This window comes from Hyperolius riggenbachi, chromosome 12, assembly GCF_040937935.1.
Source record: "Hyperolius riggenbachi isolate aHypRig1 chromosome 12, aHypRig1.pri, whole genome shotgun sequence".
NCBI classification, from domain to species: Eukaryota; Metazoa; Chordata; class Amphibia; order Anura; family Hyperoliidae; genus Hyperolius; species Hyperolius riggenbachi.
Window position 1 is genome coordinate 153,418,273 of NC_090657.1, and position 22,119 is coordinate 153,440,391.

The 22,119-nt window shown below is 44.9% G+C and overlaps 1 protein-coding gene across 2 annotated transcripts in view; it reads right to left on the reverse strand.

The window, feature by feature from the left end:
* The window catches only part of LOC137541449 (BPI fold-containing family C protein-like), an 86,349-nt gene that overhangs the window by 15,841 nt on the left and 48,389 nt on the right, over window positions 1-22,119 (reverse strand). For both annotated transcript variants that reach the window (XM_068262751.1, XM_068262752.1), the window contains 4 exons: window positions 20,915-20,956; window positions 13,506-13,676; window positions 13,318-13,403; window positions 2,969-3,011 (listed from right to left, as the gene is read on the reverse strand). In XM_068262751.1, the coding sequence (XP_068118852.1) occupies window positions 2,969-3,011; window positions 13,318-13,403; window positions 13,506-13,676; window positions 20,915-20,956 (342 nt within the window). The remainder of the gene's footprint in view (window positions 1-2,968; window positions 3,012-13,317; window positions 13,404-13,505; window positions 13,677-20,914; window positions 20,957-22,119) is intronic.

Here is a 22,119-nt window from a genome sequence, read left to right on the forward strand (position 1 = left end):
ATTGGAATGCTCAAAAATGTATATGTATTATTTATATAGCGCCGACATCTTCTGCAGTGCTGTACAGAGTATATTGTCTTGTCACTTAGCTGCTCCTTAAGAGGGGTTTACAATGTAATCCCTAGTTACCACAGTCATAGGTTGATGTATGTATGTATTGTGTAGTGTATGTAGCGTAGTCTAGGGCCAATTTTAGGGAGAAACCAATTAACTTACCTATAAGTTATTGGGATGTGGGAGGAAACCCATGCAGACATGGGAAGCCAATTAACTTATCTGTATGTTTTAGGGATATGGGAGGAAACCCAAACAGACATGGGGGGAATATACAAACTTCATGTAGATAGTGCCCTGGCTGGGATTTGAACCAGGGACCCAGTGCTTCAAGGCGAGAGTGCTTACCTCTACGCCATCATGCAATAATAACTATTTTATTGATCCATTAAGTACACTGCAACCTCTATGCCATAACCCATGTTACAAAGTCAACTGTCAAAAGGCCATTTGATACATCCAATCATAGTCAAAAAGTGAGTATCAGACCGGGATAGGCATCATTTGTTGACCATTCCAGGACAAGTGGCTGTGGACATATTACAGAACCATGGCTTGTACATTGCTCACTATAATACCGCATATGTATGTTCTGGGCAATGGTAATTGGGTGCAGGGAGAAACAGAGAGACTGCTCTCCCTGCGCTAGTTAACTGTGGGCCAAATCTGGCCATTGGAGGCATCAGATTTGGCCCTCAGGTAGTTTCCCTACTTTGCATAGTGTTTGGCCCACTTAGGACCACCAGAGAAGCTATATTGGAGGGTATGCCCTAGATCACCAGGGAAGCCATATTGGGAGGCGGAAAGCAGTAGATAGGGAACTTTATAGAGGAGGGAGGGGGGGGGGCACTAGACACCAGAAAACTGTATAGGGGAGGAAAGGAGGACCACTAAACACCAGGGAACTGTATAAATGCGGGAGGAGGGCCACTAGACACCAGGGAATAGTATATATTCCCCTACCGATGTCCAATGTTATGTTTTGGCCACAGCTATTGCCGGCACCCTAATTACAGTCATTTTACAGAAATTCTCCCCTCTGCCATGATAGCCATAAATAATATTACATTCTAAGGCAGCACCCAGTCGTGGGTGCGTGGCACTGTGCAGAACTGAGTGGGCACCGAAACGACCTGACTCAGATTATACCAAACAAGTATCATATTTACTGGTAAGCACATTCCTCAGTAACTACTACAAGTGATTCTTAAAGAGACACTGAAGCAGAAAAAAAAATATGATATAATGAATTGGTTGTGTACTATGAATAATTACTAGAAGATTAGCAGCAAAGAAAATATTCTCATATTTTTATTTTCAGGTATATAGTGTTTTTTCTAACATTGCTATATGTGCGGATTACACAACACTCAGCATTCAAAATGATTATTTCAGAGCAGTCTGTGAACTAATGACCTCTCCTCTGGCAGAGAAACAGTAAATAGTTCACTAACACTTAAGATAATAAAAGTCAGAAGACAGCCCTCTCCACGACTTTAAGAGTCGTAGAGCTTAATGGCTTTTTTGCATAGAGATAACAACTGGAGTTTCTTAACTCTTCCTGTACTGGAAACAATTAGACTGATGTATCTGATCTTAATGTTTTATTTCTTAGCTGTACTACACATACAAATCATAATATCATTTTTTTTTCGCTTCAGTGTCTCTTTAAAGCAAACCTGAAGTGAAAATAAATGTATGAGAAAATGAATTGCATGTGCAGTACAGCTAAGAAATAGAACATGAATAGCAAAGAAAAAAGTCTCATGTTGTTTTCCAGTACAGGAAGGCTGAAAAAAACTTCAGTTGTTATCTATGCAAAAGAGCTTCTCTGAGCTCTCCGACCCAACTTGGGTCGGATACAGTCATATTTTCTGAAGCACTTAAACAGCCAAGAAACAGCGAAAGAAAGCTTGAGAAAAGGTTTCACTGCAGGAAAGTTTAAAGGGTCATTATTTCTGCTTTGTTTTATAGCTTAAAATAGAGTGAGGTTTTAAAACTGGAACTGTGCCAATATGATGGAATGCTTAAAAAATAAATAAAAAAAATAAAAATAAAGATATATGACTGAAAATACAAAACATGAGACTAGTCTTTTCATTATATCATTAAGTTTTTTTTTCGCTTTAAATTGCCATGCCACTAGCTATGCTAGGTACACACTTGCAATAACTATCGTTTGCAAGGAACGATAGTTACCAGACGAACAAGATTGGAATGCAACAATGGGATGCAGCGATCATCATATACATTTTAACGATCGTTCTCGCAGAAAAGAACGATCAGAGGGAAATGTTGCGTACATATTTATATAAAATTAAAAAAAAACACTAACATGGAGTTACAATAGATAAAAATATATGATAGTTAACTTGAGAACAAAGTTTATTTGAAATTTGTAATGTAACAATCTTTACAGGTCGCACTACACAGGAAATACGGAAGCTGGGCAGAATCCAACGCAGGCGCATTGGCTCTTGTAGCGATCGTTCTCGGCAGATAACTGTACACACTATAGTTTTGTAACGATTGTCGCTCGATATGATCCGTCCTGTTGGATTTTCTCATCGTGCCGATATCGTTCGTTTATCGTTGTACTTAATGATCGTTTGGTAAAGTTCTTTCCCCGATTGTTGGCAGAACGATCGTTAAGCTGCTGTTTCAAACGACCATAGTTGCCAGTGTGTACGTACCATTAGCAAGCACAATGCATATTCGTGGAACGTTATATTTGGGCTTAAGGAAATGTTTTCACAAAACAACATAGTCAAAGTAAATAATATCTCAGGTAAATCAGTCAAGTACTGCTGGATTAAATAGTGTGAGAAATACAAACAGAATGCTTCATAAGGCTTAACGGGTGCAAGATGTGAGAGAGGAATACTGGAAAGCAAGGAGGAGTTGTTCATCTCACCTTTGATGATGTGCCTTCTGGTTTACTCTTGTTTATTTGTATTCTGTTGGGAGATAATAATGTCCTGTCAGCTCAGCAAAAATAAGATCGCAGCATTCAGAGCGTGCAGTAATAGCAGTAAAGGCAGGGCCTACAAAAACATGTATTGTTTTATATATGCATAGGGCATTCTCAAGGCATGATTTGCAAAAGTTATGATGAGCAGTGAGCCACATCTTCTGAATGTGAAGGGAGGCCTCCAAGATGGGTCTTTCTTCTTAGAAGCTTGAAAGAAGAAGAAACCGAGAGCCAAAATAGTGTAATATGTCAATTTGAACAGGTATAAACAATGTAGGTATATGTGATTATACTCACAAAATTGGGTTACCACTGGCAACCACTATGAAGGCAGGAGGGGAGATTAGACCCAACCCCACTCAGGTAAAAATTTTCATTCTCCGTAGAAAAGAAAAAAGGGGTAGTACCCGTCCACCAGGGGTGGACAGGGGAACGGTTACGGATAAAATAGTTAAAAACTCCCCTCCCACCTCCACCCCCTATTCCCGATCGGATGGCGGAAGCAGTATGTTCTGGAGGTAGAAGTGAATGAGGAAGTATATGTGGATTGGATGTAGAAGTGAATGTGGCAGTACGTGTGGAATGAATGGGAATGTTGAGATTATTATATGATGGAATTGGGGGAGACCAGTAATAATAGGAACTTGATATAAATGTAATCGTTCTCTGCTTATTCTGTCATCTGGAGAGCCCGAAAATCTGGAAGGAATGGTCCTTTAGATAAAGGGCCTGAAAGATGAAATGCACTAATATTGAAATATAGAATATGACTGGATATGGCTTATATGTATTTGTATGTAAAAACGTTTTGTATAAATAAAGAATCTTTAAAAAAAAACAAAAAACAGTTTAACCTCCCTGGAGTTTTAAATCCCGGGCGCGGGTGTTTTTTTCACCTATTTTTTTTATCTTATCATGTAAGTAGCCTAGTGCTAGCTACATGATTTCCTCCATGCTCCCTCCCTCCCACCCTTCCGATCGCCGCCGGCAATCAAACCCATCAGGAAATCCCGTTCTGAACGAGATTTCCTGTAGGGCTTCCCCCGTCGCCATGGCGACGAACAGAATTATGTCATCGATGTTGTGACGTCAGAGGGAGTCCTGATCCACCCCATAGCGCAGCCTGGTGGTGATTGGCCAGGCTGCGCAAGGGGTCTGTGGGGAGGGCCCTCTTTTGCGGCAGGTAGCGGCAGATCGGCAGCGATCGGGTTAGACACGCAGCTAGCAAAGTGCTAGCTGCGTGTTTAAAAAAAAAGTATGCAAATCAGCCCACCAGGGCCTGAGCAATGCAGCTCGGCGTTACTGGACGAGCTGAGCTCGTCCGTAACGCCCAGGAGGTTAAAATAGAGAGTTAGTGATGGACTTACCTCCCCTAAGTAGATACAACAGTGTGTAGACACTGAAAAATTCCTTATTCAAAACATTCCACAGATATATGCAACACGTTTTGTGGGTGTCATCCCATTTCCTCAGGATGACACCCTGGGGATGATCCCCACGAAACGCGCTGCATATATCTGAGGAGTGTTTTGAATAAAGACTTTTTCAGTGAATACACACTGTTGTGTCTACTTGATAATGTAAGTCCACCACTAACTCCCTAAATGGTATTAACTATTTTATCCTGAACTGGTGCCTCTGTTTTGTAAACTTTTTTCTTAGAAGTTTAATTGGCCAACTATTGTGTTTTTGGCTTTTTTCTTTGTGCTTCTGCGGCAGAGGAGAATGGATGTTGATGCAGTAACCAGTCTTGCTATAATGTATTTAGGTCCACACCACCTGAATCAACAACTGGCAAAGATCAATATTTAAACAGAAAACCAAAAGTCACACCAAGATGTGTGATACTCAAAAGGTCCCTTATATAATAATAATAATAGTTATTATTATTATTATAACTACATGGGACCAATCTGCATATCACAATAAAGGATGTCATAAATATAGAGTGTAAAATGGAGATCTGCCCCTGACAAATAACATATCAAATAATGTAAACAAAATACCAATCCGGTAGTACAATTATATCATATATGCTAATACAACATGAACAATGCCTGTCAGTAATGAAGAAATTACAACAGTGCAGATAAAAAGGGAAAAATCATTGAAAAATCATTGAAAGCACCATGCGTTTGAGTGACATGAAAGTAAAGTGCACAGTGCTATGCCGTGCAGCAAGTGTGTGAAAGATGACTGTATGTGCAAAAGATCTATCGTAGGACAGGATGAGGAGAGTGTACTGGGTAATCCCACCTAGTGTAATTGCGAAGGACCCCGTCAGAAGGAATGAGAACCGGTGGATGCCGATTAAGCAGGTTGATTCACTAGTGCGCAAAACCTACGCAAAACTAGTGTTGGGCGAACAGTGTTCGCCACTGTTCGGGTTCTGCAGAACATCACCCTGTTCGGGTGATGTTCGAGTTCGGCCGAACACCTGACGGTGCTCGGCCAAACCGTTCGGCCACATGGCCGAACTAAGAGCGCATGGCCGAACGTTCCCCGAACGTTCGGCTAGCGCTGTGATTGGCCGAACGGGTCACGTGGTTCGGACCCGAACGCGCTCTGATTGGCCGAACGGTCACGTGGTTCGGGTAAATAAATACCCGAACCACGTCATATCTCCGCCATTTGTCTGTGGGTTTAGCTTTGGGTAGGCAGGCAGTGTAGTTCGCGCTCCAGCCACGCTAGCCAGGGTCCCCCCCAGTCATTGTGTGTCGCAGCTGGGAACAGTAGTACACCGCTCGCTCAGCCACACTATATATAGCATTGTTTACTGCCACTGTGTACCTCGCTCAGCCACACTATATAGCATTCTGTGTACTGTTCTGTGTCTGCTGGGAACAGTAGTACACCGCTCGTTCAGCCACACTATATAGCATTCTGTGTACTGTTCTGTGTCTGCTGGGAACAGTAGTACACCGCTCGTTCAGCCACACTATATAGCATTCTGTGTACTGTTCTGTGTCTGCTGGGAACAGTGGTACACCGCTCGTTCAGCCACACTATATAGCATTCTGTGTACTGTTCTGTGTCTGCTGGGAACAGTAGTACACCGCTCGTTCAGCCACACTATATAGCATTCTGTGTACTGTTCTGTGTCTGCTGGGAACAGTAGTACACCGCTCGTTCAGCCACACTATATAGCATTCTGTGTACTGTTCTGTGTCTGCTGGGAATAGTGGTACACCGCTCGTTCAGCCACACTATATAGCATTCTGTGTACTGTTCTGTGTCTGCTGGGAACAGTAGTACACCGCTCGTTCAGCCACACTATATAGCATTCTGTGTACTGTTCTGTGTCTGCTGGGAACAGTAGTACACCGCTCGTTCAGCCACACTATATAGCATTCTGTGTACTGTTCTGTGTCTGCTGGGAACAGTAGTACACCGCTCGTTCAGCCACACTATATAGCATTCTGTGTACTGTTCTGTGTCTGCTGGGAATAGTGGTACACCGCTCGTTCAGCCACACTATATAGCATTCTGTGTACTGTTCTGTGTCTGCTGGGAATAGTGGTACACCGCTCACCCGCCACTGTATAGCATTGTGCACTGTGTCGCTGCTGGGAATAGTGGTACACCGCTCACCCGTCACTGTATAGCATTGTGCTCTGTGTCGCTGCTGGGAATAGTGGTACTGTATAGCATTTCTGTACTGCCACTGTACTGCTGCCAGTCAGCGTGTACTGTAAGGATAAGTGAAATGAGGAAGAAATCCGGTGAAAGAGGGAGGGGCAAGGGAAGAGGTGTTTCCCCTGACGGTTCACGTACAGGCCACAGGGGAGCACCCAAGAAAACCCACTCAATACCGCCCATGTTGTCCAGGACAACAACCCTCACAAATCCAAAAGAACAGGACCAGATAATTACTTGGATGACCTCTCAAGCGTCCAGCAGTGGGTTAACCAGTTCACCCCCAAGGGTTTTTATCCTAACGGACCAGAGCAATTTTCAGTTGTCAGCGCTCCTCCCTTTTATTCCCTAATAACTTTATTACTACTTATCACAAGAAAATGATCTATACCTCGTTTTTTTCGCCACCAATTAGGCTTTCTGTGGATAGTACATTTTGCTAAGAATTTTTTTATTCTAAATGCATTTTAATGAGAAAAACAGAAAAAAAAAGAAAAAAAATCATTATTTCTCAGTGTTCAGCCTTTATAGTTTTAAAATTAAACATTCTCCTGTGGATAAAACAAACACGTTTTATTTGCCCAGTGGTCCCGATAATTAAACCGTTTAGATTATGTCCCTACCACAATGTATGGCGACAGTATATTATTTTGAAATATAAGTGGTTATTTTTCTGTTTGTTCTGGCCATAACTACAAGCCCCTATGTAATAAATTAAAATTAATTTTCCCCCATAAAATATAGAATAAAAAAAGCTGAGTCCCTAAGGCAACTATTTATTTATTTTTTTTAAGCTGATTTTTTTTTTTACAAGTGTTTTTTTTGGGGGGGAGGGTTGGAAGTGTAATTTTATTAATGATGTGTATATACTTGAAAATGTATGTATTTTGTAAGTGTAATATACTTTTTGGCCACAAGATGGCGCTGGTGAACACTCATAGGACGTGTTCACTTTTTTTTTTTTTTTTTTTTTGCACACTTTATTAAACTGTTACATTTCCTGTTTATGTGAATGGACGTAGCCGCTGTTCGCGGTCACGTCCATTCACTCCAGGCACTGCGATTGGGTAGAGGACTGTTCAGTCCTCTTCCCCAATCGCCCAGCACGGGATCCCGACGGTAATGGCGGCGGTAGCGGCGGACACACGGCGGTAGCAGCGGCGGGAATGCGCGACGTATTAAAACGTCATGTTGCTGTTAATAGAGGTAAGCATGACGTTTTAATACGTTAGGATGGCGGTAAATGGTTAAGCAGCACCAGCACATCACGCACGAGGTCCGAGTCCTCAGCCAGTTACAAGGAGCCAGTGGGCACAAAGCTGACACAACCGGCAGCGACACCACGCACACAACTGCCAGATAACCAGTCCGATGAATTACCTCAGGACACAATGGGGTATTCGCAGGAGCTATTCCCAGCCCAACAAACTTCCACCTTTCAAAGGTCAATGGAGGAACAGCCAGAAATGTTGTGCCTGGATTCACAACCGTTAACTGTGGGAAATGCACCGCGCACTGAAATACAAGGCGAGTCCGAAGAGGACTCGGAAACCCAAATCCCAGAGCAATTTGGGCAGGAGGGGTTGCAATTGCAGGAGGTCGGCCGACAAGATCTGGAAGACGACGTTGGAGTGTGCTGCGCAGAGGTTGTTGTGGGGAGCTCTACTCCACGGCGGCGGCCCACAATGACATATGACGAGTTTGAGGAGATGGAAGAGGAGGGTATGGACAATGTGGACAGAGACCCAGATTTTGTTTGTGAACGAGAACATCGCCGTCGTAGCAGCAGCACAGATGAGTCTGTTGAAGAACCCACTGCTGCACGAGCTCGCCTTGTGCCACAAGGTAGGCGAGGCGCAATTTCAGGCACCACAAGCGTGGAAGTTCAAGTGAGAGGCAAAAGAGGAGCAAACAGAAATCGCCAGCAAGGAGGCAGGTGCTCCAAAGTCTGGGCTTTCTTTGAAGACTGCACTGAGGATGTTACCATGGCGATTTGCAAGGTGTGCAAGACCCGCCTGAGCAGGGGGAAAAGTATTAACAACCTCTCCACCACCAGCATGAGCCGTCACATGCTATCCAAACATCCCACTCTTTGGGCAAACGCGTCAGGACAGGGTACCAGAAACAACACTGCCTCCCTTGGGTTCACCAGACCCGCCTCAGCAGCAGCAGTAGCCCAGCCATTGCGTGGTTCACAACATTCACAAACATCAGACGACGCTGACACTGTCACTTTCCGGAGTAGTGCTCTTGAGGTCTCCCAGTGTTCTTCAAACACAACAACCAACAGCCCTTCCGTGTGCAGCGCTACGGTTCAGTTGTCTGTGTCGGAGATGTTTGAGCGCAAGAGGAAATTGCCAGCAAATGACCCCCGGGCCGTGGCAGTAACAGCCAGCATAGCCAAGCTTCTGGCCTGCGAAATGCTGCCATATCGATTGGTGGAGACAAACAGCTTCAAGGGCATGATGTCAGTGGCCATCCCACGTTACGTGGTTCCCAGCCGCTACCACTTTGCACGCTCTGCAGTGCCTGAGTTGCATGAGCACGTGGTCAGCAAAATAACCCGAAGCTTGAAGAATGCCGTTGCCTGCAAGGTTCACCTCACCACTGACACCTGGACGAGTGCGTTTGGCCAGGGTCGATACATCTCCCTTACCGCGCACTGGATGAACCTTGTGGAGCCTGGCAGCGATTCCTCACCTGCTACGGCACGGGTGTTGCCCACGCCACAAACAGCTGCACCGCCGTCCCTCACACTGGATAACAGCAGCACCTACCTCTCTGACTCCTTCTCCTCCAACGCATCTCAAAGCTGTACCTCATCCGGAAACGCTAACCCAGCAGCAGTAGGATCGTGGAAGCAGTGCAGCACAGCTGTTGGCATGCGTCAGCAAGCGTTGCTGAAGCTAATCTGCCTTGGGGATAAGCAGCACACAGGGGAGGAAATTTGGAAGGGAATAAAGGAACAGACGGATTTGTGGCTGGCACCGCTGGACCTGAAACCGGGCATGGTTGTGTGTGATAATGGGAGTAATCTCATTCGCGCTTTAAGGTTGGCTAAGCTGACACACATCCCTTGCCTGGCGCACGTGATGAACCTAGTAGTTCAGCGGTTCCTGAGGACATACCCAGGCGTGGCCGATCTTCTGTTGAAGGTGCGTCGAGTGGCCAAACATTGTAGAACTTCCAGTACTGCTTCGGGGGCACTCGCCAAGATGCAGGAGCGCTTCAATCTCCCCCACCATCGCTTGCTGTGTGATGTCCCTACGCGCTGGAATTCTACGCTGCACATGCTAGCCCGCTTTTGCGAGCAGAAGAGTGCAGTGGTCCAGTACATGACGGCGCAGTACCGAGGCGCATCCGGCCAGCTGCCAAGCTTCTGTGGATCCGATTGGGCCAACATGTTGGACCTCTGCCAAGTCCTCCAAAATTTTGAGCAATCCACGTTGCTTGTGAGCAGTGACAACTCTTCAGTCAGCATTACCATACCACTGCTGTGTTTACTGAAGAGGTCGATGTTAAAAATCAAGGAAACAGCTGTCATGATGCAACTGGGGGAATCTGAAGGAGAAAACGATCAGCGTGATGGTACCAACATCAGGCCATCCGCCTCAGGGAACGCTGGCCCCAGCAGCTATGACGAAGAAGAGGAGGAGGAACAGCTGGAGTTGGAGCAGGAGTTTCATGCCACCACTGACGAGGGCCAGAGCGGTGCACGTTGGACTTCCACAATTCAACGCGAATGGTCAGCAGAAGCAGACCAGGAGGAAGGTGACGACTATGATGCATCACAACAACTATCACAACGCTCACAAGAGGATGATGAGGATTCTGGTAGGACTCTGGCACACATGGCTCAATTCATGCTAGACTGCATTGAACGTGACCCACGCATTGTGCGCATTCTGGACAACACCAATTACTGGGTTTATACCCTTCTGGATCCACGGTACAAACACAATGTTCCAAAACTGCTTGAAGAAAGAGTCAGACAGGTCAAAATGGAAGAATACCAGCAGGCCCTTGTGGAGACTTTAGAGAGGAGATTGACATCCTCCCCCTCCTCTAGCCAGTTGTACGCAGACAGACTGACTTCCGCAAACCCAGGACGACCAGGAGGGCAGCAAACAACGCAAGCCGCAGCTAGTACCCAAAAGGGAATGGTATCGGCAGTGTCCTTGGAGTGGGAAAATTTTCTGACACCCATGCAGCAGCAGCCCACTGAACAGCAAGCGTGCAGATCCACCTCCAACACCGATCGCCTGGAGAAGATGGTCAAGGACTACATGTCAGATGACGTAGCTGTGTCTAACAATCCATCTGCACCCTTCAACTATTGGGTATCGAAGCTAGACACCTGGCACGAACTGGCAATGTACGCAATAGAGGTGCTGGCTTGCCCGGCAGCCAGCGTTATGTCGGAACGCTGTTTCAGTGCTGCCGGAGGCATCGTCACAGATCGGCGTATCCGCCTCTCCACAGAAAATGCAGACCGTCTGACTCAAATTAAAATGAATCAATCCTGGATTGGAAACGACTACGCAACACTCCAGGACCCCAACCAAGTAACATGACCAATGAACATCTGGGATGGTTTAGCGTTTCCGGTCCCTGTTTATTGAACCTCTCATCTGTATTACACTTATGACTGCATGGCGGCAAAAAGCATTGCTATATCCGCACGCTTTTTGTCCTCATGCAAGGCCTGTGTTGTTGTGTCTCAAAAAGCTTGGCCTTCTCCTCCTGCGCCTGCTCCTGTTCCATCACGTCTGCTGCTGCTGGGTTAGCATTTCCAGTCCCTGTTTATTGAACCTCTCATCTGTATTACATTTATGACTGCATGGCGGCAAAAAGCATTGCTATATCCGCACGCTTTTTGTCCTCATGCAAGGCCTGGGTTGCGTCTCAAAAAGCGTGGCCTTCTCCTCCTGCGCCTCCTCCTGTTCCATCATGTGTGCTGCTGCTGGGTTAGCGTTTCCAGTCCCTGTTTATTGAACCTCTCATCTGTATTACATTTATGACTGCATGGCGGCAAAAAGCATTGCTATATCCGCACGCTTTTTGTCCTCATGCAAGGCCTGGGTTGTTGTGTCTCAAAGCGTGGCCTTCTCCTCCTGCGCCTCCTCCTGTTCCATCACGTGTGCTCTGTGCTGCTGCTGGGTTAGCGTTACCGGTCCCTGTTTATGGAACCTCTTCTCTTTATTACATTTATGACTGCATGGCGGCAAAAAGCATTGCTGCTATATCCGCACGCTTCTTGTCCTCATGCAAGGCCTGGGTTGTTGTGTCTCAAAAAGCGTGGCCTTCTCCTCCTGCGCCTCCTCCTGTTCCATCACGTGTGCTGCTGCTGCTGCTGGGTTAGCGTTACCGGTCCCTGTTTATTGAACCTCTTATCTTTATTACATTTATGACTGCATGGCGGTAAAAAGCATGCTATCCGCACGCTTCTTGTCCTCATGCAAGGCCTGGGTTGTTGTGTCTCAAAAAGCGTGGCCTTCTCCTCCTGCGCCTCCTCCTGTTCCATCACGTGTGCTGCTGCTGCTGCTGGGTTAGCGTTACCGGTCCCTGTTTATTGAACCTCTTATCTTTATTACATTTATGACTGCCTGGCGGTAAAAACCATGTTACCTGTGCAAAGAAACATGACATTTTCAGCATTTAAAAGACAATTTTTCCTTTGAAACTTTACAATCAATTTTCTCAAAAACTATAAGCTCTTTTTGCTAAATTTTTTTTTCCTCTTGTACCCACTCCCAAGGTGCACATACCCTGTAAATTTGGGGTATGTAGCATGTAAGGAGGCTTTACAAAGCACAAAAGTTCGGGTCCCCATTGACTTCCATTATGTTCGGAGTTCGGGTCGAACACCCGAACATCGCGGCCATGTTCGGCCTGTTCGGCCCGAACCCGAACATCTAGATGTTCGCCCAACACTACGCAAAACCACAAGCAGTGACGGGATAAAATGTCAGCATAGCGTGCGCTATTATGTTACACGCGATCCTCCTAATTGCTGCACGATGTGCTGCAGCACGACTGCTATACTTCACTAGGACGGCCGCTACTACATTAATAAATGTAGCAGCGGCCATGCTAGTGAAGGATCACAATCGCGCTACAGCACATCGCGTTGCAATTATAAGGAACGATCGTAACGTAAGAGTGCGCGATAGGCTGACACTACTGTGCATAGCGCGCATGCTCTAATTTTATCCAGTGCTGCTTGTGCGCAGTAGGTTTAGCGCATTTTAGTGAATCAACCTGAGTGAGCTGAAATCGAAGAGGGTAGAGGTAGATGAGGGGTAGGATACCTGCTTGTGCGGGTGGAAACCGCGGTATTCCCTGCCACGCCGGACCTGACGCGTGCTGTGGGTCACGCTTACTTCTGCAGAGGCGTCTGAAGAAGTGGGTGTGGCCCATGGCACGCATCAGATCCGGCGGGATTGGGAACACAACGCAGTTGCCCTCTGCATGAGCAGGTATCCTACCCCTCAACTACCTCTACTCTTGCCGATTCTCCCCTTGCTTTGGCCAGAAGATGGTAGTAAGGACCCAATGTGAATGGGAGAAAGACTTGATTGTAGCTGCATCTCCTAATTAAAATGTCTAAGCTGTAATTAAAAATGTAGAGGCCGCAAACATTGCACTGTGATTACCTGTTTAAGCCAACGGAACCACTCAGGATCAAACCTGGGAATCCTGTTGCACTTGATAAAGACATGCTGGTATCCAAGGCAGCCACCTGTATGGTGGAAAATGAATAGTATGAATTTAGGATGTTCATTCTTCCTCTTCTTTTATTTCCTAAACAGTTTACTTGTTTGCCATCCAAACAGATACCTACAATTCTTTCCCCAAGGAGGAGCTGTTGTTTGGATGGTTCAGTGACGTCATGTGCTTGAATGAGTCCAAAAAACTCTAGTGTCACGTTGTTGGGCTTCAGGTAGACCTTGGGAGCTTGGGTCGCAATTAATGTCATTTTCACAGGTGCTGGGCTCTTATAACGTTGAGAAATCTTTAGGAAAGGATATAAAAATTATTCACAAGAGTTGAGTCAGAAAACAGGACCAATCAGTATATGGCTGAATAGGAGTGTTTTCAATCAGCTATCCTTAAAAGAAATCTTAAGAAAGAAAAAAACAAGCAGTTTATATACCTGGGGCTTCTTGCAGCCCCCTGCAGTCATCCTGTGTCTGCGCTATCCTTGTGCGACCCTCCAGCAAGCAGGGGTGACTCCCTCAAAGCTGGCCGGCCATGCACTCCTCATTGCGTACCCGCGTACGGCAGTGTTTTGCGCATGGGCAGTATGGAAAAATCACAACTTTGCATGCCCAGAAGGCTCCCAACAATGGGGCCATGTGTGCGCAGTAGCCTGCGATTGGCCAAGACCGGTCAGCTTTGAGGGGGTCACCGTTGCTCACTGGAGGTTCACAAAAGGACGACGGAGGCACAGGATGACTGCAGGGTGCTGCAAGAAGCTCCCGGTAGGTTAAACTAACTGTTTTTTTACTTAAAGGACCTCTGTCGCGAAAATCTTAAAATTTAAAATATATTTAAACATATACAATTAAGAAGTACGTTTCTTCTAGACCAGGGGTCTGCAACCCGCGGCTCCGGAGCCGCATGCGGCTCTTTTTCACCTTCGCCGCGGCTCCTAGGCGGCTCCATTGTCAGTGGCTGCGGCGCGCGTGTGACGTGTGCTGTCGCTGGCCGGCAGCCTATCAGAGAGGCCGCCGGACCAGTGCAGTGCAGGGCTTCGGGCGGCCATTTTCCGGTAGCCCTGCAGTATAATGCAGGCAGGACGTGACGTAGGAAGAGGATCATGGGAGTTGCGCGCCACAAGGTCGGGACCGGAGGTCGGGACAGGAGGAGATCGTGACAGGAGGTCTTCTGACTAGGTGAGTAAATGGGTTTTTCTTTTCAGATCTGCTGAAGGATTGTGCATATTGGGGTCAGATCTGCTGATGGATTGTGCATATGGGGGTCAGATCTGCTGAAGGATTGTGCATATGGGGGTCATATCTGCTAACAATTTGTGCATATGGGGGTCATATCTGCTAACGATTTGTGCATATGGGGGTCAGATCTGCTAACAATTTGTGCATATGGGGGTCATATCTGATAACGATTTGTGCATATGGGGGTCAGATCTGCTAACGATTTGTGCATATGGGGGTCATATCTGCTAACGATTTGTGCATATGGGGGTCATATCTGCTAACGATTTGTGCATATGGGGGTCATATCTGCTAACGATTTGTGCATATGGGGGTCATATCTGCTAACAATTTGTTTTATAATGGTTTTGCGGCTCCCAGTTTTTTTTCTCTTTTCGGAAACGGGTCCAAGTGGCTCTTTATGTCTTAAAGGTTGCAGACCCCTGTTCTAGACTAACATGAGCCATACATTACTTTTCTCCTATGTTGCTGTCACTTACAGTAGGTAGAAGAAATCTGACAGAATCGACAGGATTTGGACTAGCCTATCTCCTCATGGGGGGTTCACAGGGCTTTCTTTATTTTCAAAATGCATTTAGTGAATGGCAGTTGCTCCATCCAACTGCCAAAAAAGTGTACAGTTAGCAGGGAGGCTGGCCAGCATCTTTGTATAAATCTTTTTCCGGGAGTGTCTTTATAAAGAATAAAGGCCAAGCTGAGAATCCCCTATGGAGAGATGGACTAGCCCAAAACCTGTCAGTAATGTCAGATTCCTACTACTTACTGTAAGCGACAGCAACATAGGAGAAAAGTAATTTATGACTCATTTTACTCAGGAAGAAACGTACTTCTTATTTGTATGTGTTTTAAATTTTATGATTTTCGCAAAAATCTTAAAAAAATTAAAATGCATACAAATAAATAGTACATTTCTTGCATAGTAAAATGAGCCATAAATGACTTTTCTCCTATGTTGCTGTCACTTACAGTAGGTAGTAGAAATCTGACATTACAGACAGGTTTTGGGTTAGTCCATATCTCCATAGGGGATTCTCAGCATGGCCTTTATTCTTTATAAAGACATTGCCTAAAAAAGATTTATAGAATGATGCTGCCAGCCTCGCTGCCCACCGTACACTAAGTGCTTCTAAAAATAAAGAAAACCCTGAGAACCCCCTATGAGAAGATAGGCTAGTCCAAAAAAGTGTCGGTAATATCAGATTTCTACTACTTACTGTTACTGTTAGTGACAGCAACATAGCAGAAAGTCATTTATAGCTCATTTAAGTAGAGTTGGGCCGAACCTCCGATTTTAGGTTCGCGAACCGGGTTCGCGAACTTTCGCGGAAGGTTCGGTTCGCGTTAAAGTTCGCGAACCGCAATAGACTTCAATGGGGATGCGAACTTTGAAAAAAAAAAAAAATTATGCTGGCCACAAAAGTGATGGAAAAGATGTTTCAAGGGGTCTAACACCTGGAGGGGGGCATGGCGGAGTGGGATACACGCCAAAAGTCACCGGGAAAAATCTGGATTTGACGCAAAGCAGCGTTTTAAGGGCAGAAATCACATTGAATGCTAAATGACAGGCCTAAAGTGCTTTAAAACATCTTGCATGTGTATACATCAATCAGGGAGTGTAATTAAGGTACTGCTTCACACTGACACACCAAACTCCACTGAACAGAACAGGTATGCAGTGGCGGGTTCACTGAACAGAACAGGTATGCAGTGGCGGGTCCACTGAACAGGTATACAGTGGCGGGTCCACTGAACAGAACAGGTATGCAGTGGCGGGTTCACTAAACAGGTATACAGTGGCGGGTCCACTGAACAGAACAGGTATGCAGTGGTGGGTTCACAGAACAGGTATGCAGTGGCAGGATCAATGAACAGGTATGCAGTGGCAGGATCACTGAACAGGTATGCAGTGGCAGGATCAATGAACAGGTATGCAGTGGCAGGATCAATGAACAGGTATGCAGTGGCAGGATCAATGAACAGGTATGCAGTGGCAGGATCAATGAACAGGTATGCAGTGGCAGGATCAATGAACAGGTATGCAGTGGCAGGATCAATGAACAGGTATGCAGTGGCAGGATCAATGAACAGGTATGCAGTGGCAGGATCACTGAACAGGTATGCAGTGGCAGGATCAATGAACAGGTATGCAGTGGCAGGATCAATGAACAGGTATGCAGTGGCAGGATCAATGAACAGGTATGCAGCCAGGGACAAGCTAAGGCTAACTAATCTTTCCCTATGAGAGACTGCAGTAGCTCGCCCTACTCTAACTAATGCAGGCACACGAGTGGCCACGGCCGCCGCTGCCTGCCTATATAAGGGGGGGTGGGGCTCCAGGGGCTAGTGTAGCCTAATTGGCTACACTGGGCCTGCTGACTGTGATGTAGAGGGTCAAAGTTGACCCTCAGTGCATTATGGGGTGAACCGCAATGGGGCGAACTTTTCCGCAATAAAGTTCGCGTGCGGTACCCGCACGCGAACCACCTAGGTTCGCGCGAACCAGGTTCGCCGGCGAACCGTTCGGCCCAACTCTACATTTAAGCCCAGAACGTACTTCTTATTTGTATATGTTAACATGTATTTTAAATTTTAAGATTTTCATGACAGAGATCCTTTAAGTATGCCTTTAAAGGGACTCCGAGCAGTGCAGAAACTATGGAAAGATGCATATCATTTTAAAGCTCTCTTTCTCCTCTTTCCAATGATATATAAACCACCACCCTACGTCTTTTAGTTTTCGATATTTTCGCGATTGAAATTGCCCCGGCCGCGATTTCGATCGCGAAAATAGAGAAAACTAAAAGGTGTAGGGCGACGATTTAGGTGTCGTCACAAAGAGGAGAAAGAGAGCTTTAAAATGATATCCATCAAGCCATAGTTATATTGTATTACACAGGGCGACACTTTCCCCAGTGTCAGAAGCTCCATTCTGCTGAATGCAGCTGCTGAGTTTGACAAAAAGTCGCCCTGTGTAATACAATATAACTATGGCTTGATGGATATCATTTTAAAGCTCTCTTTCTCCTCTTTCTGACGACACCTAAATCGTTGCCCTACGCCTTTTAGTTTTCTCTATTTTCGCGATTGAAATCGCGGCCGCGGCAATTTCAATCGCGAAAATAGCGAAAACTAAAAGGCGTAGGGTGGCGGTTTAAATATCATTGGAAAGAGGAGAAAGAGAGCTTTAAAATGATGTGCATCTTCCCATAGTTTCTGCACTGCTCGGAGTCCCTTTAATGGTGTTCCACCACACCCTTGACAATCTTCATATAACCAAAGGATATAACCAAGAAACCAATTTGTGTTGCAAAACTGTCTTATTCTTTTTGTATTGATACAAATATTTTACACTTGTAAGAACACAGCATGTTACTGTATAGAAGTTCCATCTTAGGCCTGACACATCATTTTGAAACCTTCTTAACCTTCCTGGCGGTAAGCCCGAGCTAAGCTCGGGCTATGCCGCCGGAAGGCACCGCTCAGGCCCCGCTGGGCCGATTTGCATAATTTTTTTTTTGCTGCACGCAGCTAGCACTTTGCTAGCTGCGTGCAGTGCCCGATCGCCGCCGCTACCCGCCGATCCGCCGCTATCCGTCACGCCGCAGCCGCCCCCCCCCCCCAGACCCCGTGCGCTGCCTGGCCAATCAGTGCCAGGCAGCTCTATGGGGTGGATAGGAATCCCCTTTGACGTCACGACGTCGATGACGTCGGTGACGTCATCCCGCCCCGTCGCCATGGCGACGGGGGAAGCCCTCCAGGAGATCCCGTTCTTTGAACGGGATCTCCTGATCGCCGATCGCCGGCGGCGATCGGAGGGGCTGGGGGGATGCCGCTGAGCAGCGGCTATCATGTAGCGAGACTTTGTCTCGCTACATGAAAAAAAAAAAAAATTAAAAAAAAAAGATTTGCTGCCCCCTGGCGATTTTTTAGCAAACCGCCAGGAGGGTTAAAGAAGAAAACACACAGTATTACAGACATTGATTGGATGAGTTTTTATTGCTATTGAAGAGAAATCTCAGTGGAGGTGGACAGTTGGTATTCAAATCATTAGCTTACTCTAATTTTCTTATTCCAGTTGCAATTATTTGCATCAGGTTGAAACACTCCACCGATTTTCAGTGTGGTGTCACATCCAATGTGGATTTTGTGTGTTCAGTTTCAATGGAAACAGGGCCTAAACTGTTGCTTAAGGGATGGTTTACAAAGTGGTATTAAACTCTGACATATTATTCAATACATTTGTGTTTTCCTACTTTTTATAACCCATACAGTTATCATATTTGCTTTTGTGCATAAGTATTTGGCTGCGGGTTGCGTGCTGTGGTACGTGTGCCAGCAGCAGTTGCGTGCTGTAGTACGCATGCAGCCCAGCCAGAAAGACGCAATGCTTCCTGACCAAGCTGACTGGAAGATGGTGCCATGGGGGAATACCAAGTACAGGAGGGGGCAGAAAGGAGAACTGAGAGAGCGGTGAGTATCAGGACAGCTCACCATACATGCCTGCACCCCCATTTCTCATCTTTTGTTGGGCTCTGGTATCCTTTAAGTGAACACAAGATAATGTTATCACCTATTTGGATTCGAATCTCACTGCAGGGAGCTTTCTATTGAAAAAGTAAGTCCTGTGTTTAACTATTTGAATGCTGTTCTGCAGAAAAAAAAATGTGTGGTAGTATATTATATGCTGTAAATAATCTTTTAGAGCAAAGGTGAAATGCTCGGTTTCATACTGCTTTATGTGCTGCATCACTATGGGCCCGAGCCTATTTACTTTTTCTCCAAGTTTTCTTTTAGGTTATATTTTCCCATCTCATCAATAAAAGGCCTTTTAAGCCACCAGCTAGCCAGAAAATACTCAGAATAATTTTGACCATACTTTTTCACCTACTTTATGGTACTTTTTCAGTTGCATAGTGTTGAAAAGTTATTTTAAACAGAAGGTGAAAATTATCTCCTAGGAAAAATTGAGGAGAAATAGTGAATCGGGCCCTGTGTGTTCTAACATCTTGTCAGTATACAGGAATTTAATCCAAAGAGGGCTTATTAACCGAAAGTTTACTCTTTCTCTTTTAAAGGACAACTGAAGCAGGAGGTATATGAAGGCTGCCATATTTATTTCCTTTTAAACAATACCAGTTGCATACCTCTCAACTTTTTGCGAGAAGAAAGAGGGACACTTAAGCCATGCCCCTGCCACACCCCTAATCACACCCCCAGCGCACCCTTAGTCATGCATACCATAAAGTTTTCATGAGAAAAATGCGTTGTTTTATAATTTAAACCACATTAGTTCTTTCTATCCGGGTTCATTTTCCTTCATATCAACATTTAAAAATAAGAAATACTGTATATGAATTTAAAGGATGGGAATAAAGTTTAGAGTCTAGTATTTTTCAGTAGAAAAATACGTATATTTACATAGATCTGTACATCAGTCCTGAAAAAGAGACAGATGAGGAAGAATAAGGGACAGGGGGACAGGGTTATAAAAGAGGGACAGTTGGGAGATATGCCTGAGTTGCCTGGCAGTCCTGCTTGTCTATTTGGCTGCAAAAATGTCTGAATCAAACTAGAAACAAGCATGTAACTAGTCTTGTCAGATCTGATAATAATGTCAGAAACACCTGATCTTCTACATGCTTGTTCAGGGTCTATGAATAAAAGTAAAAAAGTATTAGAGACAAGCAGCAGATCAGCAAGATAGCCAGGCAATTGGTATTACTTAAAAGGAAATAAATATGGCAGCCTCCATTCCCCTGTCATTTCAGTTGTCGTTTAAAGTTATCCACTAAATGGTATTACCTGACTCAAATCTTCTTGCTTTTACTCACAACCAACACGGTACTCTACTGTTCCCAAATTCTGAACAATGTTTGACATTTGAAACTAAAATGTCTTGTTTCACATATCTCATTGCAATTTTTGAGCGTGTCAATTAGTGTCAGAGGTTTGTTTAGTTCTGACTTTTCCATTTACCCCATACACAATTTGGATGTTTGATGGGATCACTGGTTTATTTGACTATCTGAAAGTGGCTTTGCCCCCATGGAGAGCAGGATCATCCACCAGGCAACCTAGGCAGTTGCCTGGGGCCTCGGGGTGTCAAGGGGCCCTAATGTCACCTTCTTTAACCTCTCTACACTTCAGCTTACCAAAAGGATCACAAGGGGGGGGGGCAAATCTACTGACTAGCCTAGGGCTTTATTACATCTAAATCCATCTCTGCCACCATGTATTACTTAACAATAACAATAATATTTATATAGCACTTTTCTCCCTGGGGACTCAAACTTACCTCTGGCACTTCTAGCTCTGATGTTGTTAGGTTGATAGACTCCTGTACAAGATATAAGATGTGTAAGAACAATGCAATAAAATCTGGTTTAGCCTTTAATAATAATATTCTTTATGCATTTTACGGCTCAGGAAAGAGAAGTAGAAATGCCAACAGCAATAAACCAGTTGTAATGAATATTACTATTACTTTTTACATATACGGCAAGATTATATTTTGCAGTGCTGTTTAAAAGTCACCTGATGTCCTTAGCTACCTTTAGCCAACACATGACTAACCTTGTTTACTCCTGGAGTGTTAAATATATGGGTGTGTGCCCTGGACTATCTAGATACCTGTAATTGTCTGGGAGTCCAAGATACAGGAAGAGCTGCATAGTCATTAGTATCATGTGACCACATTACTCTTATAGACCTACCGTAGTTGAGGAGAAGCAAGGTAGATGAGGATGTAGGATGCCAGTGATGAGGGCCTGGCCTAATGTCAACCTCTGTAACATCTGAATTCATCTTTCAGGTTGCAAAAACAGAATGTTTTTTGAGTTACCTTTGAATGCAACTTTTTGATGAATTAAAAAGTCAATGCACTCAAATGTGAGTTAAAGCTTTAATTATAACCCAAAAAATGTTGTAAGGTTTCATAATTATTAGCAGCATAACTATTACCAAGAGTTAGGGCTGGTGCATACCAAGAGCTTTTTGGAGCCTTTTTTTTTTTAAAAATGCTATCAATTTGAAAGGCGCCTGGCTAATGTATTTTAATGGGATGGTGCACACCACAGCGATTCGTTTTTTCCAAAAACGCAAACTCGGGTCTTGCAGCATTTTTGCTGATTTCTGAGGCGATTCAGCCTCAATGTTAAGTATAGGAAAGTGGAAAATCGCTCTGAAAAAGATCAGAGCTATTTTCCAAGTGTTTTCGTTACAGAAACTGTTCAGTTACAGCTGTACTGTAACAAAAAATAAACGCTACACCAAACTGCTCCAAAAAGCGCTAGGCATATTTAGAAAATCGCTCTAAACATGCCTAGAATCGCTCAGAAAAACCTCTTCAAAAACCACTAGCGTTTGCGGATCAGCTAGCGGTTTTTGGTGTGCACTGGCCCTTAAAGGAAGCTGTATGTTTGTAATTAATTAGTAAGGAAAAAACCAAACCAAACCCTGAAGATGGGGTTTAACTGGTGTAGATGGGAGTTGGGAAAATAG